We start from the raw sequence: 20171 nt of genomic DNA, 5'->3' as shown, positions 1-20171 counted from the left end.
CATATAAATGTGTAGCTATCTTCCCCTTAACGTAACTTCAAATTAAGCGATCATTAACAACATGTGACGTGCGTCGCCTTAAATTACTTGCCGTCCCACTCTAACACTAATCATTGGAGCGAGAGGGAATATCAATTTATAGAAACATATGCAGTGACTTACAACTTGTTACCCTTTGTAGGTGTTGGGTAAGGGTGTGGTGCGAGTTGCAGCGGATGATTTTTATTTGACAACTAAAAAATTTAATTAAACTACTACGTTAAATTATATTTACTGAGCAAAGCCAGCAAAGTTGAATTATATTTACTCACTAAACGATTACTTGAATGACGAGCGTGCATGCCAATAGTTGTTCATGCACGGGATTTTCATTTAATGTTAGACATAGACACCTATATAAATATACATTGTAAATAAACTGGCTTTTAAAAAAAAGTAAAAATCACTCAATTGAGTCTCATGCCAGTTTTTCTCCATTGAGACTATATACAGAACTGAACGATAGGGAATAAAATATAATATAAAAAATTTGTCGTTAAGCGGCTAATTATAATAATAATAATAATCTCAGGACAATTCACACAGCGCCATCTAGTCCCAAGTTAAGCTAGCTAAAGCTTGTGTTATGGGTACTAGATAACTGATATAAATACATAGATTTTTTTTTTTCGTAAATACATATACAATATACATACAAAACACCCAGACCGATACAAACAATCATGCTCATGAATACAAATGTTTGTACCGTGCGAGGAATCGAACCCGCGACCATAGGACATAAAGCGGTGTGCTAGACCGCTATACCACCAAGGTCGTCAATTAAAAGTTAAAAGAGAAAAATAAAAGAGAAATTTAAAAGTTAAAAAAATGAATATTATTACCTAACATGATAATTTCTTTATAAAAAAAATAAAGACGACATAATTCAAAAATCATTTATTTATGTAGATGACATCTACATGTATTTGAATTTTGAGTTTTGAATTTTTTATTTAAAAGAAATAAGAATAATAAAACTTGATTTTTTTTTAAGTTATCAAATAAAATCGTACATAATGAGCATATATTATATAATGAGAAGACTTTGTATAAAGTCATCTCCTACTTATTTTTTATTTGAATGACGACTTCTGTAGTGTAGCTGTTTAGCACATTGTTTTACCTACGATGGTCGCGGGTTCGATTCCTCGCACTGTATATTTGTATTCATGAGTATGATTGTTTGTATCAGTCTGTGTGTTTTCTATGTGTAGTCTATAGATATTATGTATGTCTATAGATATTTTTTTTGTAAATACATACATATTGTATGTATTTACAAAAAAAATATCTATGTATTTGTATCAGTTGTCTAGTACCTATAACAGAAGCTTTAGCTAGCTTAACTTGAGTCTAGATGCCGCTGTGTGAATTGTCCTGAGGTTATTATTATTATATTATTATAAAAGCACTATTACATATAACTTCATAATGCATCCTGAGAGGTTAAGCCAATCATTCTTTTCACACAGAGACGCAGTCTTTTTGCGCTGATTCAAAATTCAAATTGAAAATATCTTTATTCATATAGGTCTATTACAGACTCTTATGATATGTCAAATCTACCGTCAGTTCGGAATGATTTCGAGATGAGAAGAACTGACAAGAAACTCAGCTCGTATTCTTTTCAAATAAATGTTGTACATGTTTATAGTAATAAAGATTGCAGCGAAACCATCAGTTCGAGCTTCCGTCTATAGAAGTTAATTCCTTTTAATTCTAATTTGTTCTAGAACAATCTGGAAGGTTCCAACAGCAAATACAGTGAACTATCAAGTGTTCTAGACAATGAGAAAGTCAACGATGTACGAAACAGCGAGCGTTTGAGAGGTATGTCATTTGTTATACACTGTTTCTTACCCGTGACTATGTCTGCTTTTTTGGGACCAAAAATAGCTCATCATATCTGATTGTAGGTTTATTATATATAGATATTTACGTTAAATTTAAATCTACCATCAATAACTATATATGTATCTTTACGATAATTTTATTTATATATTTTACTTTATTTATTTATTTAGAAAAACAAAAGCTTACAATTAAATTAATTTAACATTTATTTTTAATTATAATTTAATTTATTATATGACAATTTTATTATTTTTAATTAGTTATTCAATTCCGACTTGACATATTTGTACTTAATTTTGGTAAATTTGTATTATTATGTTATTTTTATATTATATTGACATCCATAAAATTGTCATATGGGGCCTGACCAAAATAGATTAACTTAAATAAATCAATTTAAGACAAACAAAAATGTAAAAATTAACTTAATAAGAGCACGGACTTTGTGTCTGTGGTTAATAAAAATAAAAAAAAAAAAGATGTGTATCAACTCTATGTACTAGTAAAAGTATGTATAAAATAACAACTATATAACATTAATTTAACTATATCTCTAACACAATTCACTTTAGCATTTAAAATACAACCAGCACATCCTGTGCTCAAACACCGAATGCCGTGTCTTTTTTTTTATAATTTTATTTTTTTCCCTACCGTCCAGTTCGGTATATAGATCGGACTCTAATGCTGTTTTTTTAAAGCCGCAGTATATTTATATAGGTATCTATGTCTAACATTACAGCATGAACAACTTCACCGGACGTTAGGGGGCGAGTGCAGATGGCATTAAAACCATAGGAAGGACTTATGGAGCGGCTGAAGGCCAACTCCTGCCCGACGGATACGACTTTAGTCTGAGGGCACCACTAGGGGTTCGAACCTCGGCTCAGGCCGTCGTAATTTCGATCCCCGTTTGAATTGGACGGGGGATCGATCGGAGGGGATGCCGCGGCTTACAAAAACTCTCCCTTTTATACAGAGAAGATATAAGTGGGGGTTATACGCAACTAGTCAACGATACCGAGTAATAATGAAACTACCTTCTTTTAATATAAAATATCAGATTTTTCGACAATATCGATGTGAACCCTAACAAAATCTAATACATTAATCAACAGTACATATCTAAAGAAAGTCAATAAAAGGTTTTCAATGACTTAGCAAAACAAAATAAAACAGAACTTGGCAAACAGAATAAGGATTAAATTAAAAGTTTTATTTTATTTTTATATTTTTTTACTTTGCTAGCGAGCTGTCTCGGCGTCGACCGGATGCATTTTTTTAAGCATGATAATGGAATAGTGCACCAGCCAGCGCTAGCGGTTTACGCTGACGGGCACCAGTGGAGGATGATAAGATGAGCATGAGGTCAGGTCAGGTAGCCCATCGTGAAAATACACCAAGAATTTATCACGTTGGTTTCCAGGTGGAAACGCGTGGAGGTCAAGCTGACATGGTACTTTGCTAGCAATGGGATGCATTACAAATCTTTTCTCAGTTTGTTGTATACTATAACACGCGTTTTATATAGTACAGGGGACAAACGAGCATGCAGCTCACCTGATGGTAAGTGATTACCGCCACACATAAGCACCCGCTACCATGGGAATTGCAAGTGAATTGTCGGCCTTTTAAAAAGGAATACAGGACACCTGGAATGGTTCTTAGATATCATGATCACTAAGTTTGTGACTGCCACGCTCTCTGGTCATATGTCACACGTTGTCAACCTCCCGTGAATTAACAAAATTGTTCTATTTTTCAGATTTCTACAATAAACTAATACAAACAGATGCGAAAATAAAAAAACTGAGAAGAGATTACACATTGAACGGCGATCCAGGCGTCAAATATGATTTGGATAGATCGAAAAGATCTATCGTTAATCCATTATCATTATTTCAATTCAAACTCAATAAAGGCGTTGATAATAAAGCCATCACTGATGACGAAATTTACAATTTAACATACCACAATCTCTTTTATCCACCGTTGTCAGCCATAAAAATTAATAAATACAAACCAAAAAGATATAAAAGATACAGAAATATAACAGGCGAGCCGACAGGATTTGTTATAGAAAAGAAAAAGATTTTTGTACAATACAAACCGGATACGCCAAAACGTAAGATACCGAAGTGTTCCCATGTACCGAAAGATAGTAAATCTCACGAGTCACAAATGAAGCATCCATTTTATAAGAATACTCAAAGATTAGACGAGCTATTAGATAAATTCTTAGATAGGAATCTACCGGAAATAATGGCAGATCCACATGGTTTAGATAAGCTTCTTAAAACAAAAGACAATACAGATATTGATAATTCGGCAAAGCAACGGAAATTAATAAAAAATAAGAATATTAAATTTTTAAGCAATGTTTCCAGTGCTGAGTCAAATTTTGAAAAAGATTTTTACAGCAATATTAATAATATTGGAATTGAGAAACCGATGTCTACTACTGATTCTTTTAGTGTTGCACTCAGTGTTTCTACGGTCGTGTAAGTTTTAAAAAGAAAATAGTTTAATTCAGCAAACATTCCTATAGAATAGAATAGAGAATATAAACAATATTTAAATAAACTTAATATAAGCACTTTTGAATAGCCATTCTTTTATTCTATCGTCCATTCGGAACGCAGACTCTTCACAAGAAGAACGAGTAGTGTATAAATTCGAGGTTCTGGAGATCAGGAGCGTTTGTACTTATTGAATGAAATACAGTTATGAGGTTACAACCGTATATATTGATCTAAGTGCCTAAAAAAAAATTACATATCTATATAAGGAATAACAAAAATATCTTATTAGCGTGTTTTAGAAATATGTATGCAAAAATACAGCGCCATCTAGTTGTACTAGTATAAAACTATTTTGACTCGAACAAGTAGAGTAGTTAATATATATACCGTCGAAATAGAAGTGAGAGGTATCCCAGCAGAATGTCACTACAATCTACTAAAAGAGTTTGGCCTATCTAGAACTCTGTTAAAATCAATACTAGACTGTATATCTACAGCTGAACTAGCAGGCTCCTACCAGATTTGTCTAGTAGAGAGAAAGACACGAGCGGTAAAGGCAAATGGCAACGTACGTCAGCAAAGGGTACCTTAAAGCTACACCCGAGTTACAATTCCCGTGAACTGCTCGCAGTTTCCCTCTCTGCTACACGATGAGCCAGGCACCCGCGCGGTGAATCCATGGTGTGCTAGAAAGTACGTTTTACTTAAACATAAATTATTTAATTTACAGCAGCCCAGCTCATAAAAAAGGCACCGTACCAATGAAAATGTCACATGTAAATCCAAATTTGAGGAAATTAATGCAAATAAATGAAGAAGATGAGGATAGTGTACTATATGAAGACTTCAAAGAAGTTCTAACTGATGATATGGAATCACATGATGAAACCGATCGCAGTGCCAACAAAAAGAAGAGGTCGAATGTAAGTTTTGGTGTGAGAGTTAATAAGTTTATTAATGAAGAACTCTCTACTATTATTACTATGCAAATCTTTATCAGTCTCAGCTTATATTAATAGGATTTTGTTTCTATTAATTTAAAAATGTTAAAAAGTGCGCCTTACATGCATAGTGCAATGAGTAAAATCATGAATATTTCCATTATATGTATTTATGTTTTAATTACCTATTTATACGTCAAAGTGAGTTTTAACTGTTTGATGTCGTCATAACAAACAGATAGACACACACTACTAAGTTCATGGTAAACTAGCTGTGACCCGCGACTTATCCGCGTAGATTAATATAAATAAAATTTCTAAAATAAAAGTAGCCTAAGTTAGTCCTTATAACCCGTCAATCCTGATTCGTAGAAATCCCGTCAAAATCGGTCCTACTGTTTCAGAGATAGAGAAAATCAAATAGACAGAACCACAATTTGTTTGAAATAAATTATTAAATAAATTTGTACAATTAGTGAACTCTTCTACGTCCTAATCAATTTATATAATTTAGTATAAATGTCTACTTACTTTTAGGACAATCAATTTGAAGAATCAAAATCTCCATATGAATCTATAAAAACCAATCCACCTGGAGTTCACAATCCAAATTGGAAAGGCCCGCTACCATTATATCCAGATGAATTAAACACTATGATAAAACAAGCGGCAATTGAAAATACAAATGATAAAACAAATATACCAGTTGATACATATGAAGAAACAAATTCTAAATTGGATTTAAATGATGTACAATATGTTGAAGATTATGTTCACAATAAATATGATAAATTAGCTAAAATGGCACAAGCATACAGTGACTACGGTGTACTTAATGAGAAGAAGGATTCTAGAAATGATAATAATCAAGATAAATCAATGAAAAATAGAGTTAAACTATCTATTCAAAAGCTTAAGTACTTTAATAATAAGCTATTTAATAGACTTAAAAAAGGTATTTGAGTAATTTAATTTTACTACAAAATCACTAAAATGTCAGTAAAATAACTACCACTACCACAATTATTTTGTTTTTACATTTCAGGTACTGAATCCGAAGGCATTAGGGTTGAAGTCAAACCTACTTCAAGTTCCCGTGAAGATATTAATCAATTGGGATTTGTCAAAAAAATACAGAAACACTTAAAATTCACTAATGATCCTGACTCCGTTATGCAGCATCAAAGTTTCAAGCCCATGGATTCACAATTTGTCCTTTTTTCAACTGCAACACCAAAAGCAATTAATCTTGAAGATATTACAACTACAAATATATACGATGAAGATAGAGGTGCAATTCCATCGATGGGCAAAGACAAATTAGAGAAGAAACCTTTTTCGAATGACAAAGGAAATTATTTTGATAATGACAATAAATATCATTATAGAAAGCGATCTTTGAAGGCCGTAGAAATTGATAATAAACCCGAAAATGATGATGATGACAATGATGTTCTTGAAAACGTTAATCGTTCATATGAAATTTCAAATGATTGGGACACTATTGTAGGATTTTATCGAAAACGTTCATTAAAATTCATTTCCGATCAAAATAACACTAATATGGAATCTAATACTGTTGGTGACCAAAATGTTACTGGAAAAAATCTTCAAGAGAATATACCTGGGATTACTATAAAAAACTTTAATAATATATCAGAAATCCATACAAATAATAACACTACTACTAAAATTAATAATACCAAAAACGAAGTAAATGAAATTGACGACACTGGTTTTGGACAAGAGCTTAGTGACTTTTTCAAGTTAATTTCAAATTGGTTTAGTAGATTGACTGGCGTCTCTATGAATACTAATGCTACGATTAGGTTAACATTCTATAATTATTAGCATTTATCTATATATACTAATATTAAAATAGCAAAGTGTCTGTCAATCTATTTGCTACTATTTCGTTGTTAACGACTGAATTGATGGTAAAGAAATTAAAATAGATCACATTGACAAAATGCTTATTATTAGTTTATAAAATAATTCCACGTGGTATTTATTACAACTAATTCAATGAACTTTATTGTATTTTCAGTCCCAATATAATTAATATAAAGCACAATTTAAATAATGCACAGAAAAATGCTAGTATAGATATTGTATATCCTATGTACGATACAGATATGGTTGATAATATTGGACACAGATCAAGAGTTCTCATGTCTGCTAATAATGAATTAAAAAATATATGTAAAGTAGAAAATAACGAAGCGGAAAAGCAATATTTAAAAACTACAGTAGAATCAGGTGCGACACTAAATTTAAATGACTTAAGGGGTAGGAAAGTAAACACACATTTAATTTAGCTCCTCCTTATTTTATTTGTTTTAAATTAATTTCTACAGTAAAATTAAATTATTTATTAACTCACATGAAGTAGTTTATTAGTCCACATCGGCAGCTGTTTTTTTTTCACCCTTATTTTCATTTTATTATTTTCTACAAGTTATAATCACTATTCGTTATGGATCACCTACTGCAACTTCGCAAGAATATGGATGACCTCACTCAGCTGTTTTCTACAAAATTGGCATCTTTTGAAGATGATTTGAATGCCCGCAGCTCATCAACTGATATTGCATCATTGTCAAGTGAGTTTCACACTTTTAAAAGTCTTATTTGGAAAACCGTGTCTAGTTTAAAGGCTCAGTTGGAACTTGTCTTGATGACACTTGACAACACTGAAATGAGATCCAGATCTAATATTCTATTGCTTCATGGTGTAGCCGAGGCAGATGATGAGAACATGTCGGAATACCTCCAAAGTTTATGTCAGCACAAACTTCAGCTTAACACAACATCTGCAACATTTGGTAGCTGTATGCGTCTGGGAAGGAAAGTACAGGACAAACCCCGACCAATCCTGGTGCGCTTCAATAGCATTTCTGATCGCTCACAGGTCTGGTCCGCTAAAAAGTATCTTCGTGGCAGTGGGTTGACATTATCAGAATTCTTGACCAGTACAAGACATGCTGTGTTTATGGAGGCACGTAAGACTCTAGGTGTTAAGGGCTGCTGGACTGGTAATGGCAAGGTCATGGTGGTGTGCCCAGATGGCTCACTTAGGAAGATAACTACAATGGAAGAACTTAGTTCCATTAAAACTCTGTTCGTCGAGACGGAATCGATTACTGGAGGCCATGGAGCGAAGGCCAAGCCTGCAAGCAGCTCATCTACACGTGCTGGGAACAAGCCACCTCAAACCAGGTCCCGTGCCCTGGCCAAACCGATACAAGGTGGTAAATAACGGTTGATGGCATTATTTCTTATCATTTTTTTTTTTGTTTCTTATTTTTTTTTTTTTTGCGTGCTTATATTATATACCCGTTGTAGACAATTTTATTTCTACTTAACATACTTGTAGGTTAACATATAAAACTGTCTTGTGAAGTATTATCACACTTGGGGGTAATCGTGTTAATTTTCTTTGTCTTTTTATTGTCATTACTTGTTTACATTTATTTTACCTCAATGACAAGTGACAGATATCCAAAAGTCATAAAAAAATCTATACTTAATTTTACGATCTTGGAAGCATTGCATTTTTTTTTTTTTCTTTAATCTTATTGTCACTTATCAGCACGTAAATTTTATTGCTTAATATTTGTATTCCTATGAATACGTATGATTCTAAATATATTTATTTTCGTAAGTACTTGATGTAGCTGTGCTATTATACCTTGTTAATTTGATTCAGCTGCCGGCGAGTGGACTGATGCGGAATTTATTACATTCTTTGAATAATTTAATATTCAAGTTTTTTTAAATATTATAATACTTTTATAATTATAAATTTATTCTATTTTATATATATATATATATATATATATATATATATATATATATATATATATATAAATATTAGTAATCATGTCACATATACTAAATTGCGAATCTGATAATGAATATTTCTCTCTCTTCCTCATCAGACAGTTTTTCCAGCGCAGAGGATGATATCCCGGATATGCCCTCCTTAGAAAGTAATATTAATTTTAAATTCTCTTCTTTTGGTAAAAACTTTAACGTAGTTCATATTAATGCTCAAAGCGTGCCTGCGCATTACTCAGACCTTTTGAGTACTTTTACTTCCAATCATGTTCACGCAATTCTGATCTCGGAATCTTTCCTTAAACCATCGTTATCCTCCTCTCTCTATATCCTCCCGGGCTATAATCTAATAAGAAACGATCGAACCTGCGTTACACAACGGGGAGAGGTTTCTAGAATGGTTGGAGGCGGTGGAGTGGCTATTTATCTTCGCCGTGATATTCCCTACGAAGTGGTAAATCAATCTTCTCCTATTCATAATGGCCCTGAACATTTATTTATCAAAATTTGTCTAAATCGCGCTAAAGTTCTGGTGGGTATTTATTACAGTCCATCCCTTCATGTTAATTATTTTGACTCCCTCGAAAACGTAATTTCTGAATTGAGACCCCATTTCGACCATCTTATTATTATGGGCGACTTTAACACGTGCCTAATCAAAAATGACTGCCGTTCTAAAATGCTTCTATCTCTACTCCACTCTCTTAATCTAAATTCCCTACCCCTCCTCCCTACTCATTTTCCACACAATGGTCCGCCATCCCTTCTTGACCTTGTTATTACATCATCTCCAGACCTAGTTGAATCCCATGGTCAATTCTGTGCTGCTGCATTCTCAAACCACGACCTTATTTATGCATCTTTTAAACTCCGTCCTCCTAAACGCCGAAATAAGGTCGTCCTCCGTCGGAATTTTAGTGCCGTGGATCTTGATGCCTTGCAGAGTGATCTTCGTCTTGCTGATTGGAGTCACATCCTCTCTGCTGCAGATGTCGACTCTAAAGTGGCTGCATTTGAACACCTGATTCTGAGCATCTACGATAAACATGCTCCTGTACAGCAAGTGCGCCTTAAACACAATCCGGCTCCATGGCTAACAACGGAACTGAAAGCTCTCATGAGTAAACGGGATAGAGCCAAGATCAGGTTACGTCGTAGTTCTACTGAAAGTGATCGCCAGTATTACGTTACCTTACGGAATAGGTGTAATAGATTATGTCGGCAGGCTAGACGTAGGCATATCCACTCAAATATTAAAAAGTGCCCTCCTGGTAAGCTCTGGAACTACTTGCGCAGTATTGGTATCGGGAAACGTCAAACCTGGGATGTTAACTTTCCCAATCTTGATGAGATCAACCAGTCCTTTGTTTCTCCCCCTGTACGTCCAAATCCCGTTACCAAACAAGAAACTTTGGCCTCCCTTCCTAACTCCCCTCATTCACATGATGAAGGTCCTTTCTCATTTGGGGAAATATCTGTCGATGAGTTCCTAAAAATCCTAAGTTCAATCAAGTCTAGAGCTCTCGGCAGTGACGGTATCGGATTTGATATGATTGATCCCAATAAGAACTTACTAGCTCCTCTTATTGTAGACATTTTGAACTGCTCCTTATCCACCGGTACTTTTCCTTCTTCGTGGAAGAATAGTCATGTTATTCCTCTTCCGAAGACATCTCACCCATCCTCTATATCCGACTTTCGTCCTATATCTATCCTCCCATTCCTCTCCAAAATTCTAGAACATTTTGTGCTTCTGCGGCTCTCTGATTTTGTTGACAAGGTAGCTTATTGAGTCGCTACCAGTCGAAAGTGCACACAGTACGGTTACTGCACTTGTCAAGATCACTGATGACATAAGGCACAATATTGAAAATAAAGATGTGACAGTTCTTGTATTACTCGATTTCACTAGTACCTTTAACTCAGTTGATTTTGACCTGTTGCTGGCTATCCTCTGTTCCCTGAACTTTTCCTCTCCTGCTCTCTCCTGGTTTAGATCTTACCTGTTTGGCCGGCGTCAGCTGGTGAAAGTTGATGATTTCCGCTCCAACTGGGCTAATGTTCTGGCTGGGGTCCCACAGGGTGCAATATTATCACCTATTCTTTTTGCACTTTTTATTAATGGTATCACGGCCTCTCTCTCCTCTTCTTTTCATTTATACGCTGATGACCTTCAGTTATACACCGCTGCTCCTATTGACAATATAGCTCGTGCAATCAACAATATAAATTACGATCTCTGCACCATCGCTGATTGGTCTCAAAAATTCGGTCTATTAATTAATGCAGCGAAGTCTCAAGCTATCATTGTCGGCAGTCACCACTCCATCTTAAGCTTACAATCTGTCCAAATTCCTAACATTGTCTTTGACGGCAATCATATTCCTTTCTCTCCCACCGTCAAGAATCTAGGAATAATCATGGATCAGACTTTATCTTGGGGGCCTCACATAAGTGACATAAGCCGCAGATTATTTTCATCTCTCCATTCTCTCAGACGCCTGCAGTTTTTCCTGCCCTTGGGTACCAAATTGTTGCTGGCTCGATCACTACTTCTTCCCGTACTGGATTATGCTGACAGTGCCTTTCTAGATCCCTCTGAGGAGTTGCTTGATAAGCTGGAGCGGCTGCAAAATCTATGTATCAGGTTTATCTTTGGTCTACGAAAGTTTGATCATATCTCAGCCTACCGTGAGCAGCTCATTTCCTATCCGTGTTCGTCGGAATATTCATTTCCTTACCCTCTTATTCCAAATCCTCTTCATTCGCCCTTTTACCTGCAGGAGAGATTCCGATTCCGTACTGGAGAGCATATACGTTCTTATCATGACCTTGTACTCACAATTCCTTATCATATAAGCCACCGCTACACTTCTTTTACTGTACAAACAGCACGCCTATGGAATTCACTCCCCACAGAGATTAGACTATCGCCTTCGATCAGTTCTCTTAAGAGACATCTTAATAAGCTCTGGAGTCATTCTGAGTCTGCGCTTTTTTAATGCTCCACTTATTTACATTATTTTTCTTTTCCTTTCTGGTGTGTGTATGTGTATATGTATGTATATGTGTATGTGTATATGTATGTGTATGTATGTATGTATGTATATGTATATATATTTTTGTGTATTTTCTGTATATATCATTGGTTATATATGTCATTGTGACGCGTATTATTTATTGTACCTATTTCCACCACTGCGCAATTCCTCTCAGTAACTCAAAGGTTGACTGGAAGAAATCCCTCTTCTGGGATAAGTCCGCCATTGTACGCATGTTTTCTTTTTTTCTAAGTCAATTGTGTCCTTTTATTTATAATATTATTGTACAATAAAGTATTACAAACAAACAAACAAACTTTTCTTTAAATCTACATAATGCTAGTAAGACTAATAATTTCGTTTTAGATATACGTGGATTATTTTATTGATATTTTACTAACCTAACTAAACTGAATAAAAAGAACAATATTAACATAAAGAATATACCCGTTGAGTTTCTTGACAATTCTTCTCAACTGAAGAAGCTAGTTGAACAGCAGGAGGATATGGATAGTGATAAAAAATATGATATGCATAAGAGGCCGAAAGGTCCTATGTGAATAAATTATTTTGAACTTACACCGTATGAGTTTCAATCCATACTAATATTACAGATACAAAAGGATCTATCTGTCTGTTTGATGCTTTTCACATAATCATCAGAATAAATCTTAATACAAACTATCATGAATAATTGTATCCCGTTGATGATGGAAATGCCTTTTTTTATCTCAAGAAACCGAGCGCAATCGAGCGCAAATCTTAATTTAATATACTTAAACATTTTACAGATACATCTACAAGCAGTTTACCAAATGTAATTGCTATCACTAATGATGTAAAATCACTCGCTACAATCCAGAAACACAATGAAGTCAACACTGATGATATTACAAAAGAAAGCAAATCCAACGATAATATTACAGTCAAATCCGTAGTAAAAAGAAGTGTACCAAAAGATAGCAATTTAATATTTTGGAATGACATATATGATGATGAATATGGAATTAGACTTGATCCACTTGAAGAGAAAATTGCTGATAAACGCGCAAACAAGGGCACAGATTTTGTGAAGAAATCGAGACAATGGCTTCAAGACAAAGTTCATAAATATTTCAGAGGTTTTAAGGCTAGTCAAAAAAATAGTAAGAAAAATGTTTCGGGAGTTAACAGAAATGGGTAAGAATGATTAAAATCATTTCTATTACTGAAATCATGACTAATTTATTTACGAAGTGAATATATTTTTTCAGAAATCTAGCACATTCAAATAATAAAGTGATTAAGAAGAGAAATGCAAAACACTCGGATGTAAGTAACGGTTATGCCTTCACGGCTGTTAATTCAGATGGAGTAGTCGAAAACATTCTCAACACTGTTAATGTCGTGGTGAATTGAGTTCACCACTACGTCATTTACATTTCAAATAATCAAACATGGCTGTCTTGTTAATTTGATTTTTTCTATCACCAGAAAGAAATAGAAATTGATACACAAAATAATTTAGGATCGGCCAAAATTGAACGTTGATTAAATCAATTTTTAATCGAATTAGGTGTTATTTTACGGAAGTCCATTTCACTACTCGATGAATTTATATTATTTTGTTTAATTCTGACACAATCAACATGTGTGAGACCACAAACATTCGGTGCGGAAACCTGACCAGCACTACGAACCTTTCCAGTGGCGATCAAATATCGACCGTTATTGAGTCTACACCCATTTCGCGACACGTGTTTCTCCTCTGAACGAGGCATCATCAGGCGTTAAATAGAGTTCGGGTACATCTCGGAAGCCTAGTGTTGACTCATCGGCTCAAAGTCGCGGTTTGGTCGCATAAGGTGGTGAACCACTAGATCATAATCCTTAGGTATGTTAAAACAAATTTAATACGTTAATACGTATTAAATTTGTTTATCCTTATGCGACCAAACCGTGACTTTAAGCCGATGACTCAACACTAGGCTTCCGAGATGTATTTAACGCCTGATTATGCCTCGTTCAGAGGAAAAACAAAGTAATTAATATTTCAGCACGATACTAATAAACCCACTGATTTTGCCGCATTGACAATTAAAATGAAAGATGTTTGCAAGGAAGCTGCAAAAGCTGTACAGGAAACAAAGAATATTAAAGGTTACTTTATATTCTACTTTCTTATAACTTTTATACAGAGAAAAAACCAAAGTGATAAAATTACGACAGAGATCTAAAGGTTTAGTTTATACTGAAAATTTTGAGAGTTTTAGTTTACAGTATTTTCGCCTAGCATAAGCCCTAGACCTGCTCGAGTCCCTTTATGTTTTTAAAGTAATTGGATTGGTAAATGGTAACCGTCGTCTATATACATGAACTACACTATGATACCATTCTTGTATTGTCAGGTCTGAGGCCTAAAAGTAACCTGTAATTTTACTACCTAATCCGCACCCTACAAACGAAACATATCTTACAAAGCAAGTTGCCAAGCAGCTGCAATAGGTGGACTGAGCTACATACGCAGACGAGTTTTTACAGTCTACCTCTAGAAAACTTATCCTTCATGCTTGTTATTTTTTTAATTATGATCTTTTGATTTCTTAATCCTGCGTTTTTTTTTCATAAGCATTTTTCCTTTTATTTATTGTGTAAACTATGATTTCTGATATATTTTTTAGTCAGGGAAGATGGTAAGGAGGAAAATGTTGCGACGTCTCTGATGAAGGAACTTGTACGGCTCATGACTGATCTGGTGGATTTCCAGGTTCAGGAGAAAACGTGTCTTAGTTAGTATCTATGCGAAATGTTATTTCTGGTTTTGACCCTATACGAACATTTGTATCATTAATACAATCATATTGATCAAGTGTTTTCTATTATATTGTGTGTATTTTAAAATAGATATATTAAGTATTTCTATCAGTTGTCTCGGCGTAGTCGTCTCCTACGCATAACACAAGCTCTACTTTGCTTAACTAGATGACGCTATGTGAGTCAGCCAGGGTTATTATTATTCCCTTAATCCCTCTTGTAACCCACGTTTCGGTATCGAGACTTTATTATTATGGTGTCTGAGTGTCATTTACTTAATTACCTTCCTTACCTTATTCGTCCTTATATAATTAAATCTTATTCTTATCAGAGTTTCATTTACTTCATTACCATATTCATCCTCATATAAACAGCACTATAAATGTCCACATTCTATTTCCAGAATTACCAGCAGATCTGCAAGCGTTCTTGGAATGGTTAATATCTGCGAACTCTCAAGAGACCTCCAAACCTGCGGAATACAAATTGAGACTTCATGATGATTTACTGGATGAAGATTATTTGGAGAAATACGGTAGTATGCCATTTTTTTTCTTAAATATTGGTAAATAGTCTTGTAAGCTTTTTATTTCATTCATGCCAAGAGTAGAACCTCTTCTATTCGATAGTATTTTTATAGGATAAATGAGCGTGCGGTTCACCCGATGGTAAGTGATTACTATCGCCCATGAGCACCAGCAACACGGTAAGCACGCAATTCCAGGGAAATTTAATCCGTACATTTGACTTCTTGTGATGTAGGTTGAATGTAGTTTGGGCAAAGAAGAATTTGCAAGAAATTCTTCTCTACTATTTCTAAGAGTTCTGTACTAGAAACGTGAATCTAAAGCTACACTAGGAGAAAATTAGGAGCCTGCTCCTACCCGATTTGTTGGGCAGGGAGAGAAACATGAGCGTTCGAATGTAATTTGGGCAAAGAAGAATTTGCAAGAAATTCTTCTCTACTAGTTCTGTACTAGAAACGTGAATCTAAAGCTACACTAGGAGAAAATTAGGAGCCTGCTCCTACCCGATTTGTTGGGCAGGGAGAGAAACATGAGCGGAGCGATGAAGGTGAGTGTTGACGTCAGCATGGGTCCCTTAAATCTACACAAAGTTACAAGTTCCGGAAACTGTTCGGAGTTTCCCTCTCTGCCACACGATGGACCCGGTACGTGCACGGTGAATCCATAGAACGATAAGAAGTTTCTCTCAATTTTAGATAAAACAGATCACATACTAGATCTCGCCACGTCAAACGAGAAGGACATACATATAGATCCCAGATCGGAATGTTTGGGAACCATACATGCAATTCAAACTCTAATGGAACAGTATAATGAAATGAATGATGAGAATAAGGTAAATTTTGAAAATGTTAATGTTTAGTTTACTGCAGCCAAATCTTAATATAATATTATAAATGCGAAAGTTTGTGAGTATGGATGGATGTTTGTTACTCTTTCATGTAAAAACTACTAAACGGATTTTGATGAAACTTTACAGTAATATAGCTCATGCATTAGAATGACATATAGGCTATATTTTTTATTGAAATTTGACGCGGATGAAACCGCGGACACAGCTGGTCTAAAATTTATCAAATTTTGGTACACAGATAGTCTAGACATTGAGAAAGGACATAGTTAAATGTTTAGGTTACTGAAAACACATTATTAAAGAAGAGTTTGGGATGAGAGCTTGGATGCGTTAAACTAACTAATAATTCATAGTGGTACAGTCTATGAGCTTATATAGTTTGCTTTTTGCGCCTTAGTGTCTCTGATCAGCGCGACAGTTGACTGGTAGACAATGCCATCAGACATTGACTCCGCCCTGTATACAGCTTTATGCTCAAAAGAACAAATATACAAATAATTCGAATTGAAAATTTATCTTAATAATAATAATAATAATCTCAAGACAATTCACACAGCGCCATCTAGTCCCAAGTTAAGCTAGCTAAAGCTTGTGTTATGGGTACTAGATAACTGATACAAATACATAAAATTTTTTTTTTTAGTAAATACATACATTATACATAGAAAATACCCAGAACGATACAAACAATCATACTCTTGAATACAAATGTTTGATCCGTGCGAGGAATCGAACCCGCGACCATTGGACATAAAGCGGTATGCTGGACCGCTATACCACCGAGGTCGTCTAATCTTATTCTTAGACTATTCAAATTCAAAGTGTTTCAAATTCAAATTCATAAATCATTTATTCGTATGTAGGACATATTAGCCGCTTATGAACGTCAACTGTATAATTTCTTTATTCTTTATTCTTTAATCTTCATTCTTCATTCTTCATTCTTCATTCTTCATTCTTCATTCTTCATTCTTCATTCTTCATTCTTCATTCTTCATTCTTCATTCTTCATTCTTCATTCTTCATTCTTTGCACGTGACACCCCTGGTGTGTCATGCGTCTATAGGCTACGGTAACCATTTACCATCAGGGGGAAAGTGGATTGTTAGTAATGTGGAGTAATGATCCCATGATAGCAATGTACCATGCCAGATCGACCTCCACGCGGTTCCCCCTGGAAACCATCAAATTCAAATTCAATTCAATTCAAAAATCATTTATTCATGTAGGACATTTTAGCCGCTTATGAACGTCAAGTTTTTACATTATAATTTTTTTTCCCTACCGTCCAGTTCGGTATATAGATCCAATTGAGAAGAACTGGCAAGAAACTCAATTGAATTACTTTTTTTTTAAATCCAATTTTTTTTTAATCGTGATTCATTCCCGGTGAATTTATCACGATGGGTTAACTGATCTGACATCATGTTCATCTTATCATCCTCCACTGGTGCCCCGCCAGCGTAAACCGTTAGCGCAGGCGGGGGCACCATTCCATTATCATCATTTAAAAAAAAACCATTTACCATCACATTGTGTCAACGATAACCATTTACCGACAGATGTTTTGTATGTATGAAATTGTAAAGATGAATATGTACTTAGTAAGTAAGTAGTTAAGTTTAAAATATTTGTTTCAGAGCAAAATGACTGGGGTAAAACAATATCTTGAAAGTCAACTAGAATTTCTGAACAAACAACTAACTCTTTATGATAGTGTAAGTTTTATTTGTTTTATAAGTTTATGTATTTGAAATTCTGAGTAATTTACAGGATTTCAGGAAATTACAGGATAAGAGGCATGACGTCTTATTCTCTGGAATGGTAACGCATGAGTGGTATCAGAAGTAAAGTGACGTGTTAAACTGCTAGACCAACGAGACCCTCAAAATTTATATTAGTACTAGCTCTTCCCGCGACTGCGTCCGCGTGGAATATAACTTAATTTTCTAAAATAAAAGTAGCCTAAGTTACTGCTTATTACATCAGCTACCTGCAAAAAAAAGTCCCATCAAAATCGGTCCAGCCATTTCAGAGATTAGCCGGAACAAACAGACAGACAGACAAAAATTGTAAAAAATGTTATTTTGGTGTATGTACTGTATTTATATATACATATATGCATGTAATAGAAAACGGTTTTTTTCAATATTACAAACAGACAGTCCAATTTTATTTCTATGTATAGATATGGAATTCTAAATACTTAAAAAACAATGTTTTGAAGATTCTCTTTAAATATAATTTCTTTTTAATTTCCTCTTTAGGAATATAATCTATATAAAAGAACTTTTTGAGGTTTATGCTCCCACAGAAGTCGTAGTAGAGGGTGAGAATGCAACCGCATAGGTTTGGCTACGGTCCATCAAAGTAAATTCTTTGGTTCTTATTAGAAAAATATACCACGAATCTCTACCCCCTTCTCTTTGTTAGTGGAGGATCTTGATGTAGATTTACCAGACTTTCAAAATAAAATTTATTGGTTCTACACAGATGAGTCACAATTTCTGTCTGCTGTTTGTATTTATAATCCAGTTCAAAAATATTTTTTTGGGTTCTAGATGAGTCACAATTTTTGTCTGTTGTTTGTGTTTATAATCCAAGAAGTATCTTGTATTTTATACTTTCAGTCCTAATATTAAAATAACTACAACTATTCTAAAAGTTTTTAAATTATTGAATAAAATATATATTTTTTCTAGTTACCCAACCTTTATTCAAACCAAGCACCCATCAGATTCAGAAGAGACATCACCAAGAATAACCAACACGACAATCACGAAAGAAATCAAATTAAACACAGACTAAATAGAAAACTAAGAAAATACATCAAAAGTTTCGGTATCAAACATACAAAGACTACAGTCAGTCATTTCGAGGCAGCTCAGATCACTGAGCCTAGTAAAGTTGATAAAAACAATATAAACAATTTAGTAGAGAATGAAAACCACATAAATTCAGAAAGGCTAAATAAAAAACCTGTAGAATTTAAGAAAAATGAATTGAAACATATGAATTCTGAATCTAGTAACATTAATATAGATAATGACGAAGACAAAAATAAGAATAATGTAGATTTCAAAAATGTCGCCAAAACTGATGAAGTGAAGAAAAAATTACCAAATGTTTATTTTAAAGCCTTGAATGAAGTTAAATTGGATGCTCATGAGAGTGGTCAGAAAAACTAGAATATTATTGTAATTGTAATAAATTATATAGTAATGTGGAAGCAACCACATTTAATTCTAGATTTTAGAAAAACTAAAAAATATATATTTAGTAAACGATGAAAGAAAAATGTAGAATTTTATGAAGCACTAGGAGCAGAACTATCAGATTATTTTAAACTTCTAAAAGAACCTAAAAGAATGCCCATTCGTGAGAAATTTCAGGAAAACTAGAAAAATGTACATTGTAAAGCTAATCTCAAATCACTAATAGCATAATTAAAGAAAGAACTAGCAAAGATTAATTATAAATCTCTAACTTTCTTCATAAAACCTCTCGCAAATTCGTTTTAACTATTGAGAAGCTCTGTCACTTTTTATTTGAAGACATTTGAAAGAAAGAAGGCACACAGTCAGTGACTGAAGTGAGGTTATTCGAGTTTAAGACGAAAAAGGTATTATATTGAGAGCTAATGATAACATACTGGGAAATCATCATCATTGCCTTGCCTTTATCCCGTTATTTGGGGTCAGAGTACTTACAGAGAACTTACAGAGTAAAATTTAAAGATCATATACTAAGTCAAGAAA

The 20171-nt window shown here is 34.2% G+C and overlaps 4 protein-coding genes across 4 annotated transcripts in view; all 4 read left to right on the top strand.

Moving 5' to 3' along the window:
• Positions 1-3742, top strand: part of LOC131852200 (uncharacterized) — a 45894-nt gene extending 42152 nt beyond the window's left edge. Inside the window, exons 7-8 of the mRNA XM_059202842.1 lie at positions 1776-1872; positions 3662-3742. Coding sequence (XP_059058825.1) covers positions 1776-1810 — 35 coding nt within the window. The 3' untranslated portion in view covers positions 1811-1872; positions 3662-3742. The remainder of the gene's footprint in view (positions 1-1775; positions 1873-3661) is intronic.
• On the top strand, positions 3499-7154 carry LOC131852198 (uncharacterized). Its single transcript, XM_059202841.1, has 6 exons — positions 3499-3511; positions 3662-4397; positions 5149-5341; positions 5897-6314; positions 6405-6941; positions 7150-7154. The coding sequence occupies exons 1-6, from the start codon at positions 3499-3501 to the stop codon at positions 7152-7154; spliced, it is 1902 nt and encodes a 633-aa protein (XP_059058824.1).
• LOC131852270 (uncharacterized) lies at positions 6987-13494 on the top strand. The gene is made up of 3 exons (XM_059202928.1): positions 6987-7188; positions 7407-7618; positions 13032-13494. The coding sequence occupies exons 1-3, from the start codon at positions 7166-7168 to the stop codon at positions 13421-13423; spliced, it is 627 nt and encodes a 208-aa protein (XP_059058911.1). The 5' UTR covers positions 6987-7165; the 3' UTR covers positions 13424-13494.
• Positions 13495-13498: 4 nt separating this feature from the next.
• LOC131852197 (uncharacterized) lies at positions 13499-19601 on the top strand. The gene is made up of 6 exons (XM_059202840.1): positions 13499-13551; positions 14277-14379; positions 15437-15568; positions 16256-16395; positions 18054-18131; positions 19116-19601. The coding sequence occupies exons 2-6, from the start codon at positions 14322-14324 to the stop codon at positions 19599-19601; spliced, it is 894 nt and encodes a 297-aa protein (XP_059058823.1). The 5' UTR covers positions 13499-13551; positions 14277-14321.
• The last annotated feature ends 570 nt before the right edge of the window (positions 19602-20171 follow it).

This window comes from Achroia grisella, unplaced genomic scaffold, assembly GCF_030625045.1.
Source record: "Achroia grisella isolate CSIRO2021 unplaced genomic scaffold, CSIRO_AGI_Agris_v1 utg841, whole genome shotgun sequence".
Lineage (NCBI taxonomy): Eukaryota > Metazoa > Arthropoda > Insecta > Lepidoptera > Pyralidae > Achroia > Achroia grisella.
This window is presented reverse-complemented; position numbering and strand designations above follow the sequence as displayed.